The 27,818-nt window shown below is 38.2% G+C and overlaps 5 protein-coding genes, 1 long non-coding RNA gene and 2 other non-coding genes across 14 annotated transcripts; 5 read left to right on the top strand and 3 right to left on the bottom strand.

Moving 5' to 3' along the window:
* Positions 1–1,934: 1,934 nt before the first annotated feature.
* Positions 1,935–3,255, bottom strand: LOC133737846 (protein MEI2-like 6). The gene is made up of 4 exons (XM_062165327.1): positions 2,912–3,255; positions 2,414–2,533; positions 2,186–2,333; positions 1,935–2,108 (listed from the first exon to the last, which is right to left on the bottom strand). The coding sequence occupies exons 1-4, from the start codon at positions 3,253–3,255 to the stop codon at positions 1,935–1,937; spliced, it is 786 nt and encodes a 261-aa protein (XP_062021311.1).
* A 1,714-nt stretch (positions 3,256–4,969) lies between these two features.
* Positions 4,970–6,364, bottom strand: LOC133737847 (protein terminal ear1-like). Its single transcript, XM_062165328.1, has 5 exons — positions 5,889–6,364; positions 5,635–5,745; positions 5,387–5,549; positions 5,143–5,266; positions 4,970–5,058 (listed from the first exon to the last, which is right to left on the bottom strand). Exons 1-5 carry the CDS (start codon positions 6,362–6,364, stop codon positions 4,970–4,972), a joined length of 963 nt encoding a protein of 320 aa, XP_062021312.1.
* A 3,244-nt stretch (positions 6,365–9,608) lies between these two features.
* Positions 9,609–12,358, top strand: LOC133740622 (uncharacterized). Its single transcript, XR_009861340.1, has 3 exons — positions 9,609–10,543; positions 11,097–11,175; positions 12,150–12,358. It is a non-coding gene; the product is annotated as an uncharacterized LOC133740622 (long non-coding RNA).
* A 3,309-nt stretch (positions 12,359–15,667) lies between these two features.
* On the bottom strand, positions 15,668–16,725 carry LOC133737848 (protein terminal ear1 homolog). Its single transcript, XM_062165329.1, has 4 exons — positions 16,673–16,725; positions 16,240–16,362; positions 15,948–16,107; positions 15,668–15,832 (listed from the first exon to the last, which is right to left on the bottom strand). The coding sequence occupies exons 1-4, from the start codon at positions 16,723–16,725 to the stop codon at positions 15,668–15,670; spliced, it is 501 nt and encodes a 166-aa protein (XP_062021313.1).
* A 1,894-nt stretch (positions 16,726–18,619) lies between these two features.
* On the top strand, positions 18,620–23,273 carry LOC133738238 (phosphopantothenoylcysteine decarboxylase subunit SIS2). 7 transcript variants are annotated; one of them, XM_062165704.1, is made up of 10 exons: positions 18,620–18,895; positions 20,239–20,340; positions 20,455–20,533; positions 20,952–21,090; positions 21,644–21,760; positions 21,876–21,932; positions 22,033–22,085; positions 22,251–22,355; positions 22,906–22,957; positions 23,082–23,273. In XM_062165704.1, the coding sequence occupies exons 3-10, from the start codon at positions 20,462–20,464 to the stop codon at positions 23,105–23,107; spliced, it is 621 nt and encodes a 206-aa protein (XP_062021688.1). In that variant the 5' UTR covers positions 18,620–18,895; positions 20,239–20,340; positions 20,455–20,461; the 3' UTR covers positions 23,108–23,273. The 7 variants fall into 7 exon arrangements, with proteins under 7 accessions (XP_062021688.1, XP_062021691.1, XP_062021695.1 ...); XM_062165707.1 differs by having other exon boundaries at positions 20,458–20,533; XM_062165711.1 differs by having other exon boundaries at positions 20,239–20,252; positions 20,458–20,533.
* Positions 23,274–23,817: 544 nt separating this feature from the next.
* On the top strand, positions 23,818–25,405 carry LOC133738239 (profilin-3). Its single transcript, XM_062165712.1, has 3 exons — positions 23,818–24,015; positions 24,300–24,437; positions 24,971–25,405. Exons 1-3 carry the CDS (start codon positions 23,893–23,895, stop codon positions 25,103–25,105), a joined length of 396 nt encoding a protein of 131 aa, XP_062021696.1. The 5' UTR covers positions 23,818–23,892; the 3' UTR covers positions 25,106–25,405.
* Positions 25,406–26,042: 637 nt separating this feature from the next.
* On the top strand, positions 26,043–26,187 carry LOC133741599 (small nucleolar RNA snoR135). The gene has a single exon (XR_009862043.1). It is a non-coding gene; the product is annotated as a small nucleolar RNA snoR135 (small nucleolar RNA).
* Positions 26,188–26,538: 351 nt separating this feature from the next.
* On the top strand, positions 26,539–26,629 carry LOC133741627 (small nucleolar RNA SNORD36). The gene has a single exon (XR_009862063.1). It is a non-coding gene; the product is annotated as a small nucleolar RNA SNORD36 (small nucleolar RNA).
* Positions 26,630–27,818: the final 1,189 nt, after the last annotated feature.

Consider the following 27,818-nt stretch of genomic DNA (forward strand, 5'->3'; position numbering starts at 1 on the left):
AATTGACTTGCTAGACTTCTCAGTCCTCAGCCTATTTCTATTAACACGCAAATGGATTTCTATTAACACGCAAATGGTTTCTGCTGAAAGACTACTAGAATCGAAACCTGCAAGAAAGGATGAAAGTGTGTAAAGCTAGCTAGCTAGCCCAGTTTCGTCAGTGTTTTACTTGTTTGATATGTCATAGCAAATACTATTTGTCCGTGGGCTCGTTTCACTAAGCGAGTTTGTATTTCAGATAGAGTCAGCTAGTAATACAGAGAGAAAAGGCATGCCATATGAGTCCAGGGTACTTTCATGAAATTGCTCCTGCAATTTTCGGGGCACGTACCATGGCTGACTCCAGCTTTGCTTCCCCTTGTTAAGGAAATAAGATAGCTACGTATCACTGCTACCCAGTAAAATAGAAAAACCCATGATCGAGAATTCGAGATTAAGCTAAGACGAAGTATATGAAAAAAAAAAAAATAATAATAATTATTATTATATGAAACTTGTTTCTTGTACAAGATATACTAATATGCCAAATTGGTAAATGGTAATTACTGTTAGCCCATTACCATGCATGAGGTGAAATTAAGAAATGAAGAATATGGATATTACTATTACCTAAAGTAAAAAAGAAAGGGGGCTGAGTTATGGGTTTGCTGCTTGGATTTTCTTCGACGCACAAAGAGTACGTTTTGGGTTTTCCATATGTTCCCTATGATCTTTTACCGAGCATAGATTAATTCTTATGAATGGCACCCCAGCTAATTCTTCTGAATGGCACCCCAGCACTAATAACGTGGTAGTCTATGCATGTGTCCATAGGTCAAATTGTATAGTGGTATATATCATAAACGAACATGCATTTAGATTCTAGTTAAGATATATTAGGTAAAGTTAATTAAAACCTACGAGTTATTTTATTTTACTTTTGTGTTCATTCGCTTAAGTACTGGTCTAATAATCTCAACACAGATTCATTGAAAGTACATGTACTTCTTGAATGTCATGGTTTGATTAACGCTGTCTCCAAAAGTTACCTCCATCGTAACTTACATGAATTTAATTACTAGGTTATTTGAAGAGAAAGCATTATGTAATTTGTATTAAATACAATATGGACGCGCAATCATGGAAAAATTTCATTAATTTTCAAGTATGTTAGATGCTAAATCCGAATTTTAAAAATAAAAGTTAGATTGGCACATTTCAAATAATTTACTACCATCAATATTGTTTTTGTTTACAAATTACTATTTATATCCATCGACATCGTTTCACCTCTGAACCCCTAATATCTTTCTGATATCCAATTTGGTCATTGCAAATACAAATACACCACGAGTCACAAACTAAATTTGGATTTTGTAATTAAACTTGAGAAAAATAATTAATTTGGAGGAAGATTTCAATGAGAAGTTTAAATCTTAATAATTACCACGTCTATAGGGTTATAGGGTGACCTCATGCTTTCACCAGCTACCACATGCATATTTATCATATAAATATTAGGGTCATTATGATAATGCACAGGTGCAGATATAACAGTTGCTCTTTCTTATTATGGTAAAATACTACCTGTTTTCCCTAATTGTGCTTTTGTTGTTTGAAGGATAAAAGATATATTTTTTTTTTTTAGTTGGAATTGTCGGAAGGATAGAAAGTACAAATTTTCAGCCACAAATATTTACCTTTCAACATTCATTTACAATTTCATACAAAATCATAGTAAAACAAAGCACTAAAAATTTTCCGCTAGGTATTAAAGACAAAATTAAAGGAACTAACTAAATTTTCCGCTAGGTATTAAAGACAAAGCACTAAAAATTAACAACACATACAAAATCATAGTAAAACACTAAAGTCTAAAACGAGTTGATAAAACTACTGCACGAGTCTAAAACCCATCTTTACAATTCAGCTCTAAATAGTTAAGATTTAGATTCTTAATCTACTGGTGCCCTGGTGGGGTACTTGGGTGCACCCCGAAGCTTTCCAAGAAGTGTGAGCTTCGGAGGCGACACACCATCGCATGGAGGTGCGACAACCACAGGCAAGTACTCGTCAAATTCGCACCGGAATACTTTGTGCCTAAAATTCCCGATTAGTGCTTTCTTTCCCTACAAATATGAATTCTGATTTAAGAAACTCGTACAACTAATTAGATATCAAAAGATTTCCAGATAGAATAGATTACCTGAATTTTAGCGCAGGTAATTGCACATGTTTTTTTGTTCTGTTCAACATCCCACTCGAAATTGTGGTAACGCTGGTAGAATCTTTGTGCCCCAATTGCACCGGTGAAGTTTACAAATGCGTAGCCCAAATTGCTACCCCTATTTTTGCTACAAGAACAATAGTTTCAAAGAAAAATGTAACATTTGTTTTTTGGAAAAACTGATCGAATAATTAAGGTGTTACTTACTTGAAATCCATGGGCAAATACACAAAATCAAACTCGGACTTGTTAGGATCAGACCGCACCACAGCATCTAGGTTTTCTACCAAGCAATGCTCCATCAATATACCCAGTAGATCACTCCTCCTTCACAATAATGAAACACTTCAATCAATACAATCCCGGAGACTAAATTAAACTAGGGGATTAGATAAAAGTGGATGCATGCATATATTCTATTCTCCTATGTCCTCACAAAAGGGATCCACTTGATATGATCAAAAGGCACAAACAAAGTAAAAGCTAGCTACGAAACCATGGCCGGTGGTCACTAAATTCTCAGATATCATATGTTGCCTAAAACGCTGCGTTTCCAACATGACTGGGTAATCGAGCTTGTAACAACATATATGTGTGTGTGCGCGCGCGCGCGCATGTAACTTGATCTATCATCTATATGCAGGAAACAATATGAAGCACCAGGACGCATAGAGATTTGAGAAAGAGAGGGTTCGATTACTTCACCTGAACTGGTTTGGGATATTCTTTATCATGATAGTTGTAGTAGCTGACGACCCATTTTGCTGCTGATCCGGACCTGAAGGAAATGGAATTACACCTCCCTCCCCAGTAGCACCACGACTCAAAGCACCAATGTTCCTTTTTCGACCGTTCCTTTTTCGAAGTCGTCTCATCGGAACTCTAGGAAACTCCACCACTGCGGTTGGGTTTAATTGATGATGAAAAAGATTTGGATGCAGATGATGATCAGCATAGATTGGGTAGTTGTAGCACACATAGGTCTGGAAGTTGTGGAAACGGCTTGCAAAAAATGGCTGGGCGTTGGAGTTGAGAGGTTTGGAGCCCATTGTCAGTTAAAGAAGAACGAGACAGACGGTAGTGTATATGAGTGGATGTGCATGCACCTGAAAATCAATGAGAAGGAGAAAATGCAGAGATCTCTGGAGGAGATTAATTTTTGAAGCTGCAGCTAGCACTCTAGCGGAGAAATTTATGATGGATAAACTACTCCATGGCTCCATGCATGTCTTAGCTAGCTAGCTAGCAATGATGAGAATGGAGTTCGAGAAAGATTGCGAACTGGACAAACCCATATATGCCACTGGCATGCAGTGGCGGCATAACTTGACTGTCGTTTAGAGTAGTGCAGACGGCAACTAGTATGAGTATATTGACTGGACAAACCCCTCTTAATTCGATGCTTTGTTTTTCTTGCCTTTTTTCGTAGCAAAATTCTTTTTCTTATATAAAAAAGAAAAAAAGGGGATTTCCATACATACATAATTTGAGTTATGACTTCTTATTTCCTAGAGCTTGAAGATTTGATAAAGTCTATGGGCGATTTGGCTTGTTAGTTCTATTAAAACTTTGACAGTCTCTTTCTCCAACGATTTAAGCTCTTGAGCTTGTTTGGTGCCAACTTCTATTCAGAACAAACCTAGCCTATTCCACTTTCTCCATTGGCAACCAAGTGACTGTATTTAATAGTTTTTAAAATACAAAACTACTACGATGCTTAAATTTGGTAAATACGTATATAAAACTTATGTTTCATTTATATATGATTATATGTAAAAGATAGGCATAGTCCTAAGTACAAACATATGTATAATAAATCGTATCGCTTGTTATTATTCTGTGGTTAAGTGATATGTCCGATATGTCTATATGTATACACTAATTTAGAATATTAACTGCTTTGACTAAAGAAAAGATATGTCCTATCAATTTATTCAAATTCCTATGAACACGTTAATAAAATCCTCATTTTTATGTGACATTCACATCTTTAGCAAAAAAATTTACACAGTGCGAGAAAATAAATAGATAAAAAAGAGATAAGATAAAAAAAAAATTAAGATAACTTGCATTACTCAATTGTCTCAATAGTCATACACATAGAAGAGAAATTCAAACAAAAAGGATTTTAGCTTTTTCAGACATAGGCAATAAAACCCAGATATAGGTACATATATAGGACCTACATAGTCGCTTTGTGCAGAAGTAGAGGTGGCAGTCTTACTAGTCTGTAAAGTAGCTGTGTGGTGCTCAGTTTAGAAATTAATTAAAAGCCTGTACAGAACTGTCTTATATATGCAGTCTTGTAGTCTTATTACTACTGCCCTACACTATGCTTCCCTAGCTCTGGGCGCCATGTTTTGCTTCTTCCTTGCTTCCCATGTGTTCTTCATAATTTGTACGATTATTCATTTAACCAAAAAAAAAAAAAAAAAAAGAAGATCATAAACATCTTTAATATTTGGAATATATATATGTGGAACAGAGACAACAGGCTTGTTCACCTCTCTTCTTTTACTTGACCTCCTGGCCTTCTCACCAAATTATGGACGTATGGTGATCATGGATCATCATAAGTCGAACATCTTAGAGAAAATCATACACGAATGGTGAAAAGATGATCGTACACCATACACGAATCCCCAGATGGATTTGTATACAGAAAATCACGTACACCTTCACATCACACGCCAGAGACCTGGTTTAGATATTAACTTATTAAGCATGGAATACTAATTTCGAATTTCATACTAAGAAAATTCATCAATGAACATAAATGTTCATAAATGGCCATTCTTGACCTATCCAATCAAGCCTTGTAGCTACTCCATAAATGTAGATGAAGATAAACCCTACATGCACATGTTTATAACCAGTATCATCACAAACCAATATTTTCAGTTTTCAATCTCCGCTGCACCCAAAAGTCGTCCTACAGGTATGCATGTGGTTGGACTCCCTCACTCCATCACATGCAGGAGCCAAGATCACAGGCAAAAAATCGTTTGTGAGACCATGATATATTTTGCGTCTAAAACTTTTCCTCAGTGCCTCAAAACCCTACATGTCAAAATTCAAATCAAAGATCAACATCGTATAAAGTACTCCAAGATGTGTTAAATGAAAATGCTAACTGGACAACAAAAATCCAGAGAGTAAAAGGATTAGAAATTTCATTACCTGGATCTTGGCGCAAGTTATCTCACAGATTTTGGTGCTCTGAATGACCTCCTTCCACATAGTCTTGTGGTATTTCTCATAGAAACCTAGTGCTCCAACAGCAGTGGTGAAATTCACGAAACCGTAGCCAAGATTTGCAATCTTCTTCTTCCCCCAAAATTTTCTACAGGAAAATGTAAAACAAATTACCCAGCAAAATATCACACAAGCAATTAAACTCGGCCTAAAACGTTAACTTAATTACTCACTTGAAATCCAGTGGTAAATAGAAGAAATTGAACTCCGATTTGTGCAAAGAATCAGCCTTTTTGTTCTCCTCTCGGCAATGCTCTTTCAATTTGAGCAGCAAATCGCTCCTTCTGCGTGATTGAATAAACGTAATTTTATAAAGGACTAAAGGTCCAATATTTAATGAAAACAAAAACACAGCACCACCAATGTTAAAAAAATAATAAAGCACGACCCCTTTGGTAAAATGCATAGAGATAGAAAGAGGCTTCACCTAAGCTGACAAGGGATGTTCTTGATCATTACAGTAGTAACCTCAGACCCATTTTGCTCGTCTGGACTTTCAGGAAAAGGAATCACAGAACCCTTCCCATTGGCAAAGCTAGATGCTTGAACCCCATGACTTGGGCCAAGACTCAACCTCGGAGCTAGATTCCTTCCCCTATTGTTTTTCCTTTCAGGCCTTGAAGAACAGGGAACTACAGCACCACCGCAGTTACTGGTTGATGCAAAGTTTGAAGCTTTATGATTTGGGCTTTCGGCCAAGCTTGTTTGTGAAGACCTCAACCTAGGCCCCGCGTTCCTCTCGCGCCTGAAGTTGTTTCTCTTTCTCCTAGGAACAACAACTCTAGGGTTTTGATCCGTGGCAGTAGCTTCACATGTTGGGACTTCACAGAGAGAGCTTTGATTGGGATGGCAATGGTGAGCAAAATAGGGTTGCGCATATGGGTTTAGAGGTCTGCGAGACATAGTGATTTGATTATGGAAATGGCTGTCAATAACATTGGAGGGGGTTTTGGGTTTAAGGTTATATAGAATAGTATAGTAAACAGTGCTTGAGAATGAGGCCAGACGGTGAGGACTGAGTTGGAGTGAGCTTTCTTAGATAAAAGATATGATATCTTTTAGTAATGATGATACTAGAACTTCTTTTTTGCAGGCCAGAGGAGTAGCTACTGGCTACCCGTGTGATGCTCAGGTTACAAGCTAATCAAAAAGCCTGTCCACGAGAACAGTCTCGTCCCATATTAAGCAATGCTAAAACCCCAAGCTACTTCCACATTAGGTACGGTAAGCCTTAAGTTATAGGTAGCTTTGGAGGCCTATTACGCTTAATATGTCTCGTCCTATATTAGGCGCAATAGGCCCCTAAGCTACTATTTATATTAGCCACAATAGATACTCAAGTTTAGGAGTGGGCATATGCTGGGAATAATTCGGTAACCGACCGAACCGAACCGGTTTTTCCGGTTCGGCAACCGAACCGCAATCAAAACGACGTCGTTTCATCAGGGAACCGCACCGAACCGCTTAATGCGGTGGGGTTTCGGTTCACGACTTCGAACCGCCCGAATGAAACCGAACCGCACCGATTTATTAAAATATATATATATATATAATTATTTTAATAATTTTTTATATTATTAGAGATTTGGAGACTAACCCTAGTCCCTTGCGGCCGCTCCCTTCATTTTTCATTTTTGACTTTCAGTTTCATCTTCAGATTTCAGATCGAAGATCTCCTAGAGTCCCACAGCATCTCTCATTCATCTCTCACAGTCTCACACGACTACGGACTACCCACCACCGCCGGCGGCCTCTCTCGCTTGTCCCTTCTCTCACGGCCAGAACCCCAACGCCAGCGGCGCCTCTCTCGCGTGTCCCTTCTCTCAAGGCCAGAACCCAATCGCCTCCGGCGCCTCCCTTCTCCCCTCTCGGTAATGCTTCTGCTTGTGGGTATAACGTCAATTTCATTATTTTGTAACTATGGTGGATTGGTGGTGATGGTTTGTTAATATTCGATCTATTCCTGCGTGTTGTTTTATTTTCTGGCTACTAGTTTGTGTTCATTATTTTGTAACTAACTAACTATGGTGGATTGGTGGTGAACTGGTGATGGTGTGTTACTATTCCTGCGTCTTGTTTTTTTCTTTTCTTTTTGTAATCAGTTGATACAACTTTACAGTTTGACATGTATTGTGATCACAACAGATCTTTGTTTTCTGTTATTTCAATATTTTGGATGATTGGCTACTTGTAGATTATGGAAGGGATTTCTGCAACTCCGACTTCTATACCAGCTGCAACTGCAGACTCTAGCATAGGGACGACCCCCACACCGAGTCCGAGTGCTGCAGTTGTTCAAAGTGATGTTCCAATACCACCTCTTCCACCACTTCCCCCACAAAGTGAAGAACAAGATGGAACAAACAAGAGGAAGAATAGCTCAATTGTGTGGGAGCATTTCGAGAAAATGAAGAATGCAGATGGGAGCTTGATGAAGCCAGGGCGTTCAAGGTGCAAGTATTGCCCTCAAACCTATGCAAGCGACTCCAGAAGCAATGGCACAACAGCAATGAGGACACACGTGATGTTCCAGTGCAAGAAATCACCTCTTTATGCCCCGAATAAGAGGCAGAAGTACTTGACCTTCGATTCGGTAGACAGTGGAGGTAAATTAATTGCTGTTGCTTATGATAAGAAAACTAGTAGGCTAGCTTGTGCGAAAATGGTGGTTCGTGATGAACTACCATTTTCTTTTGTTGAGAATGAAGGGTTTAGAGATTTCATGAGGGTAACTCAGCCTCAGTTTAAGCCACCTTCTAGGAGAACAATAGCTAGAGAAATTTGGAAGCTTTACGAGGCTGAGAGGGAGAGAATTAGGGGGTTTTTAGCTAGTAGTCAGGAAAGGGTTTCACTCACAACGGATACTTGGACAAGTATCCAAAACATTAACTACATGGTGTTGATTGCTCACTTCGTAGACTCTAGGTGGAAGCTGCACAAGAGGATTTTAAACTTTTGTGTGATTCCAAATCACAAGGGTAAAACAATAGGTAAGCTGGTTGAATCTTGTTTGATTAAGTGGGGGATCGAGAAGGTTTTTACAATAGTTGTAGATAATGCAAGTCCAAATCAGGTGGCCGTAGATTACATGAAGGAGAAGATAGGAAATTGGAATCAGTTGGTGTTGGGAGGCAGCTTTCTGCATTTGAGATGCTGCTGCCACATTCTGAACCTCATTGTGAGGGATGGAAGCTCCTCCATTGATGGCATTCGGAATTCTGTCAAGTACATTAGATCATCACCGGCAAGATTAGAGAAGTTTAGGAAGTGTGCAGCTCAAGAAAAAATTGAGCACAAGGGAGGAATTGTACCTTTAGATGTTTGCACACGATGGAATTCAACATACTTCATGTTGGATATTGCATGCAAGTACAAGAATGCTTTTACGAGGCTTGAGGATGAAGATCAGCAATTTGAGAATTACTTTCAAGAGAGAGTGGGTGGAAGCAAGAGACAAGGGCCTCCTAGAGCTACAGATTGGGAAAAGGCAGCAAGGCTGGTCAAATTTCTCAAGATCTTCTATGAAGCAACCTTGAAGTTTAGTGCCACTAAGCACGTAACTACTAATGAGCCTCTCCTTTGGATGTGCACAATTGTTGGTGAGCTTGATAAGTGCATAGCTAGTGAGGATCCTCTTCTTGTTAGCATTGGCACTTCGATGAAAAAAAAGTTTGACAAGTATTGGCTGCATCTTGAAGATCTAAACAAAATTCTGCTTATTGCTGTGGTTTTAGATCCAAGATACAAATTATTGTATCTTGAATTTTTCTTCCCAAAGCTGCAAGCAGACCCAGGATGTGTGCAAGTGAAGATCGATGAAGTGAAAACAGCCTTGAGCTCGTTGTTTGATTTTTATGCAGGTTACTCTTTATTTGTTTTTTCTGTTCTCACATTTATTATTTTGTATAGTTATTAGAATATAAATTGTAATACCCGCAATTTTCCATTTCGTCTCGTGAAATTGTGCGAATTGATTAAAGTGCTTTTGCACGAATATTACCCGAAATAATTCAACTTTTTGAATTATCGAAGTTTCGAAATATTCGTTTTAACAAAAGCTCGAATTGTGCGATTCAAGAAAAATCGACTTTTCTACGTACGGAATTTGGGAAAAACTTCCTTCATAAAAGTTGTACAGCTCGTCGATATGATCGCGTGCATATGTCGAACGAAATTTTTGGAGTTCGTACGATTATGTTACGAATTTTGGAAATATGAGATTCTTTTTATAATCTCTTTTCCTCGGATTCTCTTTTAGAAATTTCTTTTTCTTCCTTTTCCTTTTCCTTTTCCTTTCCTCCGGGTCTCCTTCCTTCTTTTTCTTTTTCTCTTTTTTTTTCTTCTTTCTCTCTCTCGCTCGACCGAAACCGAAAACAGAGCAAAGGCTCTTCGGTCTCTCTCTACCTCCACCGGCCACCAAACGGCGTCGAACCACTTCCTTTTGCTTCGTCTCAGCCTTGCGCAGCTGCCAGAGGCAGCCTTGCACCGTGACACGGCCACCAGCGGCGGCGGGAAGCTCCGCCCGGTTTGAGCTCGTTTTGGAAACAAGCTTGATATCTCAAGCTACCGGTCACCAATCCTCACCAAAATCCATCCACAAGCTCGCCTCAACTTCCTGAAAACTCCCAGAAGCAGCCTCACACGGCGGCGTGGCCCGTAGCAGTGGCTGCAAGTCAAACCCAACCAAGAACGAGACCGGAGCTATCGATCAAGATATCTCGAGCTGTAGTGCATCGTTTTGATTGATTCTTTTTCCAGTGGGTTCCCCTTGATGTTATTAACAACTCTCTAGAAGGCATCGAGGCCTGAAATTGAAGCTTTGACGTCGAAATCGAGCCTTGCCGGATTCTGCAAAATTCTGGAATTTTTCCGACCACCGAAGCTTTCGATCGGTATATCTTGAGCTACAGACCATATTTTTCTGTGATTCTTGAACCAGTGAGTTCTTCTTGAGTTTCTTAACAACTCTTCAGAAGGAATCGAAGCCTTAAATTGACGTTTTTACGTCGAATTGGAGCTCGCCGTTTTCTGCAGTTTCTCGCCGGTTTCTGGAAAATTCCGGCCACCTTCATACTGTTCAAGGTAATTTTCGACCCCTTCCGGTCATTTTCAGACTTCGTGCTAGTTATGAAAGTTGTCAAGCATGATGAGAGGAAGAAGAGCAGCCCGGCCCCGACACCATTGGTGGTGGTCGGCGGCGGCTCTGCCACTAACTCCGGCGGCCCTTTCCGGCCACCTCCGGGGATCAAAAATATGGTTTCTGTACATTTTCAGATTCTATATTTCAATACGATCATTTCGATATATTATACGCAATTTTTGGATATCGTATGATTAAGTTATGAATTTTTAAGTTTAGATCGATTTCGATCGTTAGATTTGTGATCTGTGAAGTTAGGACCGTCAGATGGACTTGTAGTTTTGATATGATGATCTTATGACTGTCCCAGTGGCTTTGTGTGGTCATGGGATAAGATCCGACCGTTGGATCTTCGTATAAATGCAAAACAGTGATTAGGAAGGCGATCCGTGAGGATCCGACCGTTGGATCATCATGTAATTTCAATCCGACCGTTGGATTGTCGTTTGATTATGTTTTTGAGTTATTGGCTAAGTTAAGGTCATGTTTGATTAGGTGATCGACGGTTTGATTTGGCGGACGATTCGTGAAATTGTATTTTGAGCTGTTAAGAAGACGCAGCGGGAATTTAGAGGTGAGTAAACCTCACGTGGTTCATATTACGAACCGAGTACCTTTAATTACTTTATTTTCTGTAGTAATTGTGTGAAAATATTTATGGAATAAATATTTGTTTTAAATCATATGGACTTGATCAACTACGGTCCATAGGTAAGTAAAATGATTTAATTATACAAAATGAATTTCATGATTTTCTTGTGTGAACTATAGTTGGTATTAGTGGTCATTCCTGAGTGGGTGATTACGTATATATATATATATTTACGTGATTATATGTGGAATGGTGTGACATTGAAGAGTGTGGAATTGTGATGATTTATTTATTATGGATTGAAATTTGACTTATCATATTTATATGTGATGATCATGATTGATGAGTTCTTGTTAATATTCATGATTTACATTGGAGTATGTATAGAGTTAGAGAATGTAGGGTTCTGAGGATGAGGTGTCCGAAGTTCGACGGTTAAGGATAACCGGAGTGTTTGTGTGCTGAGGACGGGGATGTCCAAGGTGCGACGGTTTATTATTAACCGAAGTTGTGTGCTGAGGACGGGGATGTCCAAAGCGCGACGGTTTATTATTAACCGAAGTATATGGTGCTGAGGACGGGGATGTCCAAAGCGCGACGGTTATAGTGTTAACCGAAGTATTTTTGCCGTTGCTTGACCCTAGGCCAAGGTGTCAGAGGTAACGAGGCAGTTAGAGCTCTAACGTGTTATTGGGATGGACCAGAGTGGTGTTATGTGGGTTGGGTGTTTGCAGGACCAGTGTGGTGTATTGTGATTTGAGGATTGTGAAAATGTATTCCTTGTGGTTTTCCATGAGTGGTTTGATGTCTCTTTGCAGACGTAATACTGTTGAATTTTACTTGAATTGTAATTTAATAAATCAACAGTTCTTTCTTGTTTACTCATACGAGCTTTGCAAAAAGCTTACCGGGTTTTGTGTTGTTGCAATTCCCGGTACACTATTCAAACGGTGTAGCGGGTAATCCTACAGGACAGGAGAATCAGGAAGGTGATCGAGCTGTGTAGAGTAGCTGCTTGTGATACTCTGATTTTATGTTGTGAGGTTCGTTATGCTCGTTTAGAGTTTTACAATTTTACTTTGTAAGAGGGAATTGTAATAATTAACTCGAAGTTTACCGATTTGGAAATTTTGTGTAAGTGGTGGAGTTGTTTCTGAGAAAAGAATTCAGAACGTTTATTTGTTTAAGTTGTTTAATTCATGTTTCGGATTTTGAATGTGTTATTCAAAATTCGGGGCGTGACATAAATACTCTAATTTCTCAATTTTTCCTTCAATTGCAGACGAAGATCCAGCTGCTGCAGCGGCTTCAAGGAACGTGACAATGCCAAGCATTGAGTCTACGCATCAGCAAGTTCAAGAGGATAGTCATGCAGCTTCTCTGCTTCAGTTCAAGCTTTTGCGGCAAGAGAAAGACGTGGTGGTGATCAAGAATGAGCTGGACAAGTATCTATTGGAAGCTTCAGAAGACCCTTCGAACCCAAAGTTTGAAATTTTGGCCTGGTGGAAGGAGAATGCTCCAAGATACCCCATTCTGTCCCAAATCGCCAAAGATGTGTTCGCTGTACCTGCTTCAACCGTGGCTTCCGAAGCTGCATTTAGCCTTGGAAAAAGGGTAGTGGATCCTTTTAGAGCTTCCCTTACCCCTAAGATGGTTGAGGGATTAGTTTGCTTGAGTGATTGGCTAAGGGGAGCTGGATTTAATGTGTTTAAGGAACCAACAACAGATGAGCTGCAGCTGTACGCCGAGTTGGAAAAGCTAGAAATTGGTAAGGGTTTCACCGTTTTAATTTTTTTTGAACTTGAGTTGTAGAGTTGGCTTACTTTTTTTGTTTTTCTGTTTTGCACTTGTTTGAAATTTGATGGATAGATGGAGGTGCTACTGCTGATAGTGACACTGAGGGATGAAGTGAAGGAGCTGGATTGCTTGGAGGAAGTTTGCTTGCTTGTTGGACTGCCATTTTATTTGAATATTTTCTCAGTTTCTGAATTTGGTGAATTTAGACTTGGGGAATGGTTTGTAATTTGGCACTTTGATGAACTCCCATTCTTAGATTCGGCATTTGGTTAATTTAAACTTTGGGAAATGCTTTGTCTAAGTGTAATTTGATTTTTGAATCTATTCAGACTGAGTGTATTAGCAAGCCTTTAATATGCTTTGTACTAGTGTAATTTGGCTCTCTTTTGCACCACTTTTTTTTCAAGTCTGCAGGTTTTCAAATTTCCAGGTTTTGGTTGCATGTTTTAATATGCGGTTTTGGGTGCAAACCGCACCGCACCGCACCGGTAAATCGGTGCAACCGAAAATGCAGTCCAAACAATGTAAAAAGCGGTTGCGGTTTGTAAAATGAAGCAACCGAATAATGCGGTGCGGTTGCGGTTTCAAGCCCAAACCGAACCGAACCGCACCGAGCCCAGGCCTACTCAAGTTAATAATAGGTTAGGGTTAGGGCCCGTGCATAAAATTGATTTGAGGGTCTATTGTGTTTAATATGAATAATAGTGTGGGGGCTCTATTGTATATTTGTATTAGACACAATAGGCCCTCAAACTAACAATATTATGCACGACAGGCCCTAAAGTTACGATTAACTTGAGGGCCTATTGTGCCTACGGTCCCGTTCCCCTGGTCAGCAGCTGACCAGGGGAACATCACTGATTGTGCCTAATAAGAGACATAGGATTATTTTAGTTTACGTCACTTCTTATTTTTAATTCATTTAAAAATTGCAAGTAAGTGTTGATCAATGACTTTTAAAAGTATTCGGGCACTAAACTCCAACGTACTTATCACATCTATTATTATAGCCACATTTTAACAAATATGTCAATTATATTTGTCCTGTTGATGGCAGCGTGAAGTGGTCTTTTCTAAAGCTGGACGGCGGCGCACGGGTTAGTGTGGCAAGGTCTTGCGGCGGATCGTGGCGGCTGTTTCGTGGGTGTGTAATGCAGGCTATGGGGATTGGGTGAAGTTAGGCCTCGTTGGGCTTAAGGCTTAATTGTCTTTAGGTTTGGTAATTTGGGCTGGGGTCTTTGCCCTAGGCCTGTAGTGTTGGTTAGTTTCTTTATTTTATTTCCCTTTGTTTGGGAACTTTAGATGAGTAGTTTAGTTTATTTTCATTGATTCCTTAAGTTATTTAGGGAGCTACGCATTTTCATGCCTCTAACGAATCTTTTCGGAGTAGTACTAATGGAGGATTCGTGCTATTTTAATGTATTTAATGTTAAATGAGTTACCTAGTTTTATGTACCACTATGAGTACTAACATATCTTCTTGTCTGTCTATAGATGACAACAGGGAAATGGTATGTAAGGATCATTCTGGCTTTTGATCAATATATATTGGCTCTGCCTGCCTTCATTTAAAAAAAAATAATTGACATATATTTTGGTCAGAAATTTGAAATTTGTATACAATACTTGTAATTTTTTGTTTTTGTTTCGTACGAGGCGATATGATTGAATTAAAAACTTACCATCTTAATTAAGGGATTAGGTAGAGGTCAAAGTCATTAGCTATTTAGATTTATCAATTTTGAATAAACTATTTCCAAAATGATTAGAATAACCAAGCACCTAATTTTCATCGGCTCACCCGCTAGTATTACATAATCCATCACAATCACGTACAAAAAAGGTTTCCTCAACCAAAAAAAAAAAAAAGGTTCTTCAACCATGTGTATTGAACGTTCATCATCACCAGCAGTACTGCATTTTTGGGTGGAGGTCATATCATTTTTATTTTCTTTCTGAGAGATATATTCTTTCTATGGAAACATTATACCTTACTCGAAGTCGAATGTCACTCTTCCTTTCCTGTAATTGAAACTGCATTAACTCTTCCAATGATTTTTTTACCAATGATTTTTTTACCAGTGCTTATAGATAATTATTATGACCTTCATGAAGGGTACGTAAAACTCCTATTAATGTCTCAATTCCAACTCTTACATATTTGGGCAATTTTGGTAGGTAAATGACATTTCTACCTCCAATTATCCATTTGGTGGCTACAAATTGATGCTTAGAAATCTACCAGACTTATTGCCACAAAAAAATATCTGCCGGTCTATTTCATGTCTCTTTTTCTACCTTTTAATAAATATACAAACACTGAAACACTCTGAACCCATGTTTCCATCCCCAATTGTGGCACCAGACCCCAAATTGTGTTAGCCAAGTTTGGTTCACTGAGCTTTACATTCCTTCTATAGAGGAATGATAATTATGGATGTTTGATGGGATACCACAATGAATTGGCTCAAAGTTTCACCTCATGAAAAGATTAACACCTTTTAGCATGAAAACTAAAAAGAACCCCTTTTAAGAATTCAGCTTGGAATTCATAAATTTAAAGGTGATTGTGAAAACTTGATGCTCCTGCATGATGCTGAACTTGTAAGTAACATACATACAAATAATTCAACACAAATTAAGAAGTGTTCTTAAACAACTGAATTCACTAGCCAGCTCATTTCTTCTTCAGAATCTTTGGTTGCCCGGCAAGTTTTCCGACCATTACAAGACCGGAGTTCTTAACACCATCACAGGGAGGTGCTAAAATCACCGGCAAGTACTCATTGCTGTGACACCAAAATATCTTGTTCTTGAATTTCCTGGTTAAAGCTTCCTTGCCCTACAATGCCACAACCCAAAAGAATACTCAATACCTGAAATTCCAGAACTGAAAAAACATTTTCTAAAAGTGGGAGAAAGTTCCAAATTTCACAAACTGCATTTGATTAATTGACCTGGGTTTTGGCGCAAGTAACCTCACATATCTTTTTGTTTTTCGGCACTGGCCACTCAAATTTGTGATATTGCTTATAGAATCTGAGTGCAGCACTAGAGGAGGTAAAATTTACGAAAGCATATCCCAGGTTGGAGATCCTCTCTTTTTCCCAAAACTTCCTAACAGAAAACAAACAGAATAAATACAGAAAAGAAATTTTCATCCATGATAATATTCAATCAGACACAGATCACAGGCATAAGCACAAATGAAACAAGAATAATAATAAGTCCGTAAACCTGATCACTTACTTGAAATCCATAGGCAAGTAGAGAAAATCAAACTCGGATTTTTCCTTGGGCTCAGACCGCAACACGGCGTTTAAGTTCTCATCCAAGCAATGATCTTTCAACATACTTAGTAGATCACTCCTCCTGCAAAGTAAATTAAAACAAAGTTTTTAATAATAAAAATCCAAGACCTAAGAAAAGGGCATATCATATACAAACACATTGGGTCAGAAGTCAAAAGTTGCAGAAAAAGTAAGAACTTTGAGAAATGAACTAGACATGGACTGGGTATTTTGTACTGCAGACAACTACTTAAAAGAAAGAACCAGAATGGTTACTAAATCATCTAGAGCCAAAAGGTTGAGTACCCAAACTGATTTGGGATGTTCTTGATCATGATGGTTGTCGTAGTCGAAGTTATTTGCTGATAAGGACTTTTTGGAAATGGAATTACAGAAGAACCCTCCCGAACATTTCTAGTCCTAATAGAGGTAGAAGCTTGCTCATCTCTCCTTTTTAGCACCCATTTCCGAACGCCAGAAGTAGTAGCAGCGATGTTCCTCTTTGGCTTAAGGCAAGTATTTCTTCGAGGCTGAGGAAGCACTCTAGGGTTTATGGGTGGGTTTGGCGGCCGCTGAAAATAATATGTTGGAAAGACATGATAGATGAATGGATCACAGACGTAGATTTGAGCCTGAGAAGGGTTCACGAAATAGGGTTGAAGGACTTGATCATAGTTTTGGTAATAAAAATGGCTGGGAAAGAATGGTTGGGGGATTAAGTATGGTTGTCTTGGAGGTTGAAGAAACATGATGTCTTTGTCTCAAAGGTTTTTTCAGAGAGAGAAGGAAGAATCAGAAATCTTCAGACCTGGATGAGGGGTTTAAGTAAGAGTGGTGATAGTGAAGTGAAGTGGGGTGTAATATATCGGACGGTGAAGATCGGAGGAGTGGAAGTTGCTTCTTGCAGAAGGAGTGGTATTGATGATACCAAAATATTTGTAATGATGAGATATGTCTCTTCATTTACTGCTCTGCTCTGCTCAGAAAACAACAAAAACCAACCTTCTTTTCATGTATGTTTTCAAACCAGAGAGAGCGATAGGGCTCGTACATTTCTGGTGATTGACCTATATATTTCTTCTTCTCTGTATTTTCAGTATTTTAGCTGGGGGATAATAGACCAAATTGAAAAAGGCTGGTTTAGCATTAGAAGTAAAGTTTGGTTTTTATTTTTTGATTGCTCTCGTTAAGTAGGGCTTTCAGGGAAATCAATTTTATAATAAGCACATAGAAACATTTTAAGTACTTCATTCAGGATGCTAAGTATATCTTGTGCTTCTTAAAAGCCCAGGTATCAAAATGATTTTATGACCAAAAAAGACTCCTACCTATTTTTGTTGAACCCTGTTGAAAGCATTTTTACTAGTTTGAAAGTGCTTTTACTAATTTTAGAATCAATCTCAAACGGAGACTACATTTCTAGCACATAGTTTATCATAATATAGTAATGGAAAAAACGTATTATAGTATATATACATTCTTATGGATCAAATTGTTATAATTTGAAGTCCAATGCATGCTTCCTTTTGCTGTTTTGCAATATCAATTGTTCGTTACTTCAACCATTATTCGAAATGTATATAGTTCACATGACAAGTAAGCTTTGGTATAGTGAATGTATTATATGACATTTCTATTCCACCAATTAAAACTCGTTTCATTGTTTCACAATCAAAGTACATTGTCATATAAGTGACATGCTAAACATTTCTCTAAAATATCCTTGGCGTTATCACGTAACTAATTAAACTGTGTCTTATGATACGACCATCCTACTGAAATGGTTCTCATCATCTCATATATAGATCAAATATATTTTAACATGATTAAACCGTGTCTCGTCATTCTCGTGATACGACCGTCCTACTCAAATGGTTCCCATCATCTCATATATAGATCAAATATTTTTTTAACATGTCCCATTTACAGTAAAATGTGTATAAAGCTTCCAATATAGGGTTTGAGACAATTGTATCCCTTTGGGAGTTCTTTACAGCAATTCTTATAACATGAACCAAGATCTCCAATCCTTATCGAAAAAAAAGGATCTCCAATCCTTTGGTTACACTTGCACCTTTCCCTAATTTACATCCTACATGAGGCCACCTCAACATAAGCCCAAGTTCAAGACCCAACAAAAAACAAAACCTCTCCTAAACCCAATACCCGACCCGCCCGGAATATAAAACGGGTTATATTGCTCCGCATTAAGCCTCACATTTAAACCCGCAACCTGCAAACCCGCACGAACCCGCTCAATTATTAATTCGGGCTGAAAAAAGCCCGCACGCGAAAAACCCGTTAGGCCCGTTGGAACACGTTAAGTTATTTCTGAAAATCAAAACCCTTTCTACGCCGCTTCAGCAACTCTGCCTCTTTCTTTCAGCAATCCGCTCTCTGCCTCTCTCGTAGACTCCATGACTCCATCTCTCTCTTCTTCATCCAAACCCACAATTTCAGAGTGAGAGATTCTGAGCTGGGATTGGGTTCTGAAGTGCTTATTGGGATTTGGGTTTGGTGGCCGCGCTCTGCTTCTTCTTCTTCTACTTGTGTTTCTTATTGACTCGGATTGATCACCGACTCGCTGTCCCACCGAGTCCATTCATCAACTCGGGGTGAGTTCAAATTCTCGGTTTGTTTTCTATGGTGGTGCCACTTTGTATCAGTCTCGTGCTGTGATCTGAATGTTTGATCCAGATTCGTTGCTTAGTTTTTGTTCATTCTCGAACTTTAGAATCCGTGAGTTATTGATTTTGTTTGGTAACTGTTTCATTTGTGATCGATTCGAATTGGAATCAATCGGTTTCAATCTTCGATGCTTTTGTGTACTGGATTGCTAATGCGTACTCGGTTTGCGATTTTGATTGTTAACTATGTTGCTTGGTAAGAGCAGTAGACTGTTAGCACTAGTTTTCTTTGGCTTCTGCTAAGTTGGGATGTTGTGGACCAGATTTGTGGTCGGTGTAGGGCTTCTTTACTCACACGGTAAGAACTAATGCATTAAAACCAAAGTAGGACAACGCCCACCAGTGGCTACCAGACCAGAATGAAGTGTTTCATGTATGTTAAAACTTGTTCATCTTTTTGTCTTGAGAATTTGATTAATCTCTGTATGTTTTTTTTTTTTTGGTAGATGAGTATAAATGATGAGTCCCAATTTATATCTACAAAGGAAAGAGGAGAGGATGCAATAGGAAATGTACAAAGAGATGATTTGAGAAAAAAAATTATATACATAAGTCTTAACTGGTTCAAACGGATAACCCGCAAACCTGCCGGGTTTAGCCCGCGAAACCCGTTAAGCTAACGGGTTCTTACCGGGTCGGCCCGTTAAGAACCCGCACGTTGCCAGGCCTACTGCGCATACATAAACCCTCTAAACTTCTCTGTCCGGCGGCAGGTATATAGTTTACCAGCACCACCGTCACACACACCTCAAAGACCGTGAGTACTAAATTCTGGGTTTTGTTTTTTTCATTACACCAGCCTCCTTATTCGGTTATGTAACTTCTATTTTATCGTTCTGTTTCTTTAAATGCTCCAAATTAGTTGTTGATTCTAGGATTGTCATGATGAAATTTCTTGATATATGCTTGGATTTGATGAAACTGTGAAATCTAGTTTGCTACTTGGTATACTCATGTTTACAGAACTAATGTGTGATATTGAACTTGGATTAAAAAAGGCATTGATATAAATCTCCAGCTGTTGCTGGCATGAAATTTGGAATTGTGAGTTGGGTGAGGGTCACTGAGTTTTGATGCAGTGAGAAAACTATAGAGGACTAAACAGCAGAAACGAAATGGCATGAAATTTCATTACTAGCTAAAAGATTCTAAGCAAAGTCATTGGTTGGCCCATTTTCTTTACATTTTTTTTTTACTCAGGGCTTTCAAACGTGCGTGAATTGGTTGATATTCATATTCTCTAATCGTCATTTACTATATGTTTGCTTCAGATTAGCTCTAATAGGTAATGTTCTGCAACAGAAAGGAGGTTAAGTTGGCAATGTTGTTTCAACGATTCTTTACAGAAAACTCATTTCATGTCAAATAAGAGGGTGTGATGCTTTGATAGTTTTTGTGTTTGTATTATTTTTCTGATAATTTGAGGTGCCACTTTGGCGTTTGGAATTTATATTCGTTGAGTAATTCCTGTTTGCTTTTTGCATCAGAAGATAAATGGCATATAGAGGTCGTGGAGGATTTGGACATGGTAACTATGCTAAGGAAGAGCCCTTTGTGCCATTTCCTGTGAGTTTATGTTTCTACAGTTTTGGCTTTAGCACGAAGTTGCCAAGCTACAATTAATTCTTGATCCTGATTTTCCTTCATTTTGAATTAGTTTTTTTTTCTTTTCTTTTTACTGATTTGTATGCTAATTTCTAATGACGTCTCTTATTTGGTAATGGATGACTTATAAGATGTTTTTATAATTAGTTCATATATTATGTTTACATGCTTACATTTTACAGAGAATATGAATTTGATGTCTTGATCATATCCAGTATCTTCTATTTCTGTTTTTATTAAAATGGGTGTAGGAATCTTACTGTCGTTAATCTTCATTGTGGATTCAGTTTCCTAGGATTTCATTAGATATTAACTCATACATAATTGCTTGTTGGCTCCACTACTACTTTTCATATCCAATGTGAGACTTGTCTTGCAGGATATTCATTTACCTGATGCCGGAGGTATTTTGTCTGAGCTAGATCAAAAGAAAAACAAAGGTTTGAAGGAGGAAGAAACATTAATCAGAGATACTCTGAATTGGCTAATGAAATCCGAATATAATCTTGACAAGACTGGTTAGTGTTATGTACTGATTCCTTGTTTTGTATTTTTTTATCAGTTCGTATGGTAACAGAATTATGTTAATTAGATTGATATTTCAGCACGAATTTTCCTTTTGTTAATACATAGGAAACCATGCGTGTTATACAAATAGCAACTTGTAGCACTATTTCTGTGCCCAGTATGTTCACATAGTTCCTAAATGACCTATAAATCAATGGCTGTGCCCAGATAGAAATACATATTTATTGACAATCTGAAATTATCTCACTTATGTTTATATTTTTGATTGCAACAACAAGTGCACCCATCAGTCCCAAAACCGTGTTTCTGACTAATATGCAATAAAACATCAACGAAAATTGTCAGACTGTCATAAAAAGTTTTAGAAGTTTTATAAAGTTTGTAAGTTGATTCATTTTATAGTCACTTTGTATCCAACATATGTATCCTTAACAATATATTTGTTGTTATTAGTGGAAACTATAATCTTGTTTCTAAGTTATCTGTTACCATTTTTTCACTTGTATTTTTCAAATCATACAATTCTTCAACTTGCGGTTTCAGATAGACAAGACAAGGATGTTGAAATATCTGAGAGAACCAAGCGAAAGGCTAAGAGAGAAATTGATTCTTTCTCACAGTATTTGGTGCCCAGTATGTTTCCTAGAGAACTGACTAGAGGTTTGTAATGTGAACACCATAAGAAATAGGGGATGGTATCGAATACCAATGTTGTACAGTGGTTTTGTGCTTTATTTTTGCGTTTCACATGCTCATCAATGCAATGGAATTTCAGGTTCAAATGTGCGGCAGGTGAGCAGAGAAAATGTTAAATGGGACAAACGGAACTCAGGTACCATGAGACTGAATGCTTTGTTTATTTATTTTTTACTTTTTTAATTTTTATGTCTATGGGGATGTACTTATCAGTTTGGTTATCGTGACTTTGACAGAAAAGAACTCTGAGATATACTGGAATCAAATTGAAAAGCGAGAACAGAATTCGGTATGAGAAGTCTTTATTTCTCTCACTTACTGCAATAGTTTGTATGATAGATTACTGTAACATCTATGGAACCAATCCAAACGAAATTTTGAAGATGTTATTATTTGTAGTTGCAGTTTAATCATTTTGTATTCATTCCTTGACAATCATCTTTGTTGTCTGTAGGATGCAAAGAAACAGAAAGAAGGTGAAAATGATGAGGAAGAGGATGAAGATGCGGATGCGGAAGAGGAGGAAGATGAGGACCCTAGTGATGATGATTATGCTCAGGTTTATACAGAAAATTTGGATCTTATATGTTCTTTGGGCCTTGAAATTCAATTGATTTAGGTCATGATATACGATGGTACCTTGCTTTTCCAAATGCGGTATTATGACTGAAAGGCTGAAAGCCAATAGTATAAGTGGTAAATGATGATATGAAATGACCTCGGCTATGGATGCTATATTAATTATGTAATTTTTCTAAGAAGATCATAATGAACTGAACCCATTTCTACATTGTTGGGTGATACTGACCTTCGAGAGACCTCTTGGACTCTTTCTTTAGGGTCAGTTGACTATAGGAGTTTCTATGAGAATAAAAAGAAATTTTAACTGCTTGAATTCATTAACCTGAGAGTGGATATAATGAAAAATAAAAATGAACTGACTATATATGAACATTAGTTTTCCTTTCTTGCATTTTTAAATATGAAACCACTTCAATGTGGTGGTTGGTTATGTTTTCTTTATGTTCACCGTGAGATTGCCATTCATTTATATTTGTCACACTGTTGAGTTATGTTCACAACTACTCGAGTTTACTTTGATCTTGCAGAACATAGACTTTGATGACGATGAGGATGATTTTAATGCAGACGATGGTGATGGTGAGAATTTTTCTTTTAGCAAAACGCATTCAGTGTTTCTTCTTGCACTGCAATACTTTTGATTCGAGGAATTCCAAGCATGCCAAACTAGCATTGAGCTCACACCCTTCTTTTATTGGTGCAGATGAACCTCTTTTGGAGGAAGATTAGATGGTGTTGCGTACAACCTGGTCAAGAAGATTACAGAATCACCCCTCTTAATTTCTCTTCGACTATCATCATTGTTACCTCTTAGGCTTGTACATGTAACTACTAAATTTTGTGGACAATGTTACAGTTAATATTAGAGTACCATAATCAACTATCTTAAAGCTTATTGAATCTCTTGGTTGGTTGAGTGTTTCTGTTCTGTACTAGTGTGCTTTTACCCTCATTAAGTTAGATCTGAACCATCTAATGATATGATGGAAACACATCTCGGACGATGTTATCTGGGCTGGACAAGGTGCTTTTGGATATATTTCAGAATCATAACCACAATACAGGACGATCTTGACCATATGAAACTCAAATTTAGCTCAGCAAGAATTAACCTTCTGCACAATGCGGCAATCAGTTAGCATCACTAGCATAAACAGGTCGACTGGTGATACAGCGGGGATAATCGTCGAGAAAATTAGAGGGTAACAAAACAGAGTAAAATGTGGGGGAAAGCTGCAGCTTAGTACTTTGATACTTCTACTGCAAGTATACTCTTTAACTAGGAATCTGACAAGTTAACTGTTACGTGGGTTCCACGTGACCAAACGCGGGCACAGCCGGAACGTGAAGGGCACTCATCATGCAGGTCAGTCATGTTCGCTGGGACCAACCCAAACCCAACCGGACTCGCTCCTTTTCGTATATAAGCGCTTGCCCTTTAAACAAGCCTAAGTAGAGAGGTTCAGAATCAAACCGGAAAAAGAAGATTGGACGGTGAGGATTGAACCGGAGAAATGTCGTGGCAGGCGTACGTGGATGATCACTTGATGTGCGACGTCGACGGCCACCACCTGACCGCCGCGGCCATCGTCGGTCATGACGGTAGTGTGTGGGCTCAGAGCTCAAGCTTCCCTCAGGTTCCTTCTTCAACTCTCTCTAATGACTATATTGTTTCACTAGTTACTATCTATATGTTCCATGTTGTTTAATTTGATCTGTGTATATGATCCGAGAGAACAAGTGGATTCTTGTAAGGATTCAAGTATTCGATGGGGAAAAGTAGAACAATACTCTAGATTCACAAGCAAATTTAAGCGAAGACATTGATGATTATGGTTTAGAATATTGATGATTATGCTACATTTTAGTTTAAGACGTGGTGGTGATTTGGAGTGAGATTGATTTGCTTATTGATATGCAGTTCAAGCCGGAAGAAGTTGCAGCGATAATGAAAGATTTCGATGCGCCAGGGTCTCTTGCCCCAACTGGATTGCACCTTGGTGGCACAAAGTACATGGTTATTCAGGGGGAGAGTGGAGCCGTAATTCGTGGAAAGAAGGTTTGTTCATTTGCTTTCATCCTGTAATTGTTGATCAGGTTGATAGGTTAGTTCTGTTCTTTGGGGGTGTTGTTCAGCATCTCACTTTGTTTGACCATCTATTTTTACATGATTTCAACTGATCATTTGTATGAGTGTTGAGTACATAGTTCAGACTTGAGGGCAAAAAAAATATGCTTTCGAAAACTTGCATTTGTAGTTTAGACTTCAGAGCAAAGAAAATTTGTATCCCATTCTTGTAGTACTTTATTGCAATCTTTCTGCTTCCTTCTGATTTGATGCTTATTATAAGGATTTGGGAAATGGTATTGTCTTAATTACTCCTTGTTGATAATAATCTCACATGCACGCGCTAAAGGAAACAAACAGGTGATTGTCAATTGCATTAATCTGTCCCTTTGATAGATAGAGCTGTGTAAATTTGAAACCATCTTCTGATACACATTGATTGTGTTTTCTGATGCTGCGATTGGTTATGCCATAACTCATGTTATAGTAATGCAGTTTGATTATGATTTTGATTTCCTGTTCAGGGTTCTGGTGGCATTACTGTGAAGAAAACCAGCCAGGCTATGATTTTAGGTATTTATGATGAGCCTTTGACACCCGGACAGTGTAACATGATCGTGGAAAGGTTGGGAGATTACCTGATTGACCAGGGCCTATAGGAAACTTTAACATCATGGTTTGCATATGCATATTTTTTTCTGAGATTTTGGGGCTTGCATGTACTTCCTGCTATGGATTTGAACCGGCAGTGTGAGTTGTTGCTGAAAATAACCATGTGCTGACAGTGAGACGGAAGCAATGACTATATTGGTGTGCAAAGATTGTTTATTGTTCTCCCACTTTGTATTTATTTACCCACGTGTTACTCCACTCTTGAGTATGCTTTTTTAAGTTTAAATTTGTTGTGATTATGATAAACTTTTGCATTCATTCTTAAATAAATGTATTGCATTTATTCATGTGATGGCAGAATGCTTGCTTCATTCAATCATATTAACTTCGCAGAAATATTCACATTGTAAGTTTGTTACAATTTAGACGCAATGTAGATGTTAACTCTAATGTAGACGCAACGTAGATATTAGTTTTACACTCTCAAAGTCAATTAGATTATTTACCATATTGCTCAACATGAGTGTAGAATGAATACAATCGTAGAATGCAGTCGGTTGTAAGACTAAACCAAATCTGATAGCTACATTATTCATCCATGGTTTAAAATTATAAAAATCAAAATCAGTTGAAGAATAGTTCTTCCTCCTTGTAACAGAGATGAGCTGAAGATTTGGGCCTGAACCGGGTCGCCACTTAAAGGTCGTTCTGTAGAAAATAGTACGAGGCCCATTTACCCACCCATTAAACTAAAAGGGTATTTCAGTAATCAAAAGTCGGACTAAAACCCTAGCGTGGGTTTCTTCTCCTATATAACACAATTGTTCACTGACCAGTTCTCATATTAAAACTGGCCGTCTTCTCTTCTCCTCTCCTCTTTATGCCATCGTCTTAGCCCTTTGTTCTGTATGTTGAGTTTGATGATTCTTATTGTTGCTCTGTGCATGTATAATTCGATTGGATTGGATTGGATTGTTATAAGCAAAAGCAGGGATTGTGTGTATCGGCGTAGTGCTACTCAATGCGCTCTGATCCGAAAGATTTCCCTGCAATATCCATTTGGGGAAGGTGGGCAGTTGAGTTTCATTTTAACCCATTGAAATCCTCAACAATCATCTTCCCCACATCTCATCTTTCATATTATCCACCTGCTTATCGAATTAGTGTTTTACGACCATAGAAATAAGATGGGGTTTTGTGTGGAATTTGGTGATTCAGATCTGGGTCTCTGTTTCTTTTCTAGCATTGGTAGTGATAGTGGATCTGCTTTTATCTAGCTCTGACTTGATGATAACAGGATTCTACATCTTAATTTTGAGAGGTCTTGATTTGAGCAAAGTCTTAAACTCAACACAGAAAATGTACCAATTGAAAATGAATATCTGGGAATTTACATGGCATTAGGGTTGAATATCTGACCCCAATTTATGTTTTTTCTATAGACCATGATTGATTCATGTAATTAGAGCTTGGTCCTTGTGAGCATATGATGAGAAAAATTTGGAATTGAAACTGATTGGTTAAAAAGCCATGAAGCTTCCAAAATTCGAGCTTTTTAAAACTGATGCTCAAACACTCGCTCTCTTGTCAAAATCGAGCTTCAAGTCTCAAGAACCAATGTTGGGAAAGGCCCAGATTAGTTGGTGGGCTTTGTCTTTGGGCTTTTTTTGCCGTGTTTCAATTCCTGACCAAGAACATGATCTGCGAAGCTGAATTTTTTTTTTTTTGGGTGAGGAGGATGAACTGGCGAGCTGAAGTCAACTACTGGCATCAAAAAAATATGCGGACCATTAGGCCAACCTTCAAAACACATTTGCCAGGCCCAAACCAAATATTAACATTTTGGACATAATGAGACAGATAGTTACATAGTGTTCTATATTGATACTAGGTTCTGCACCAAGACTTTGTTTTAAGCATCAGAGATAAATTGATGCTCAAATTACTCAAACATTACGTGCGGTGCTTCTGTGAGCCAAAAGTGATTCAGAATTGCTAAAGCACTGGAGTAGGTACACTTCAAATTTGATCCTATTCTTCAAATTTTTTTTGTCACTGCAAGTTGTAGAACATATTCCTATGAAGCATCATTATCTCAAAAAAAATTGAGGGGCCACAATTAAGGTGTTGGCACTAGGTCACCATATGGTGTTGCCTCCCTCAAGGAATATCACATTGCCTCCTCTGTCCCAAATTTAAAACACAACTCATATGCCACCGTTGAAACTCAAGCAGGATCATACAAATTGGGTAGGTTCATTTCTATTGACCACCCTAGAATAAGTGTAGCAACGCCAACCCACCATGAGAAAATTAAAAAGGGATTGGCCCATTCCATTACTATATATCAACGCAATCCACAAGAATTATTTGCATTTTTGAAGTTAAAATATATACAAACATCTTCTTCATAACTGGTGGGTTGGGTTGATGTGGGGTTTTTGTGTACTCAACTTGAGAAACCTAATGAGTAGATCATTACCATGACATTTTCTTGTGGTGTCTCTACTCTCTACCACTCTCCTTTCAAATTTTATTGTTTGATTGAAAATGAAGTGTTTGATTACACATAACTATCACCATGACCATCCAGAGTTCCAGACTGGCTATATGAGCATTTCTCAGAAGTTAAGCAAAGAGGGCTTCTCCTTCGGCAACTGAAAAATGGTCCTTATCTAATCATTTATATTTTCTACTCCTATTCACAAACCCCTCTAATTGAAATTGTTCTTAAAGTATTAAGGGCCAATTATTTCCGTT

Source organism: Rosa rugosa, chromosome 3 (assembly GCF_958449725.1).
Source record: "Rosa rugosa chromosome 3, drRosRugo1.1, whole genome shotgun sequence".
In the NCBI taxonomy this organism is placed as follows: Eukaryota; Viridiplantae; Streptophyta; class Magnoliopsida; order Rosales; family Rosaceae; genus Rosa; species Rosa rugosa.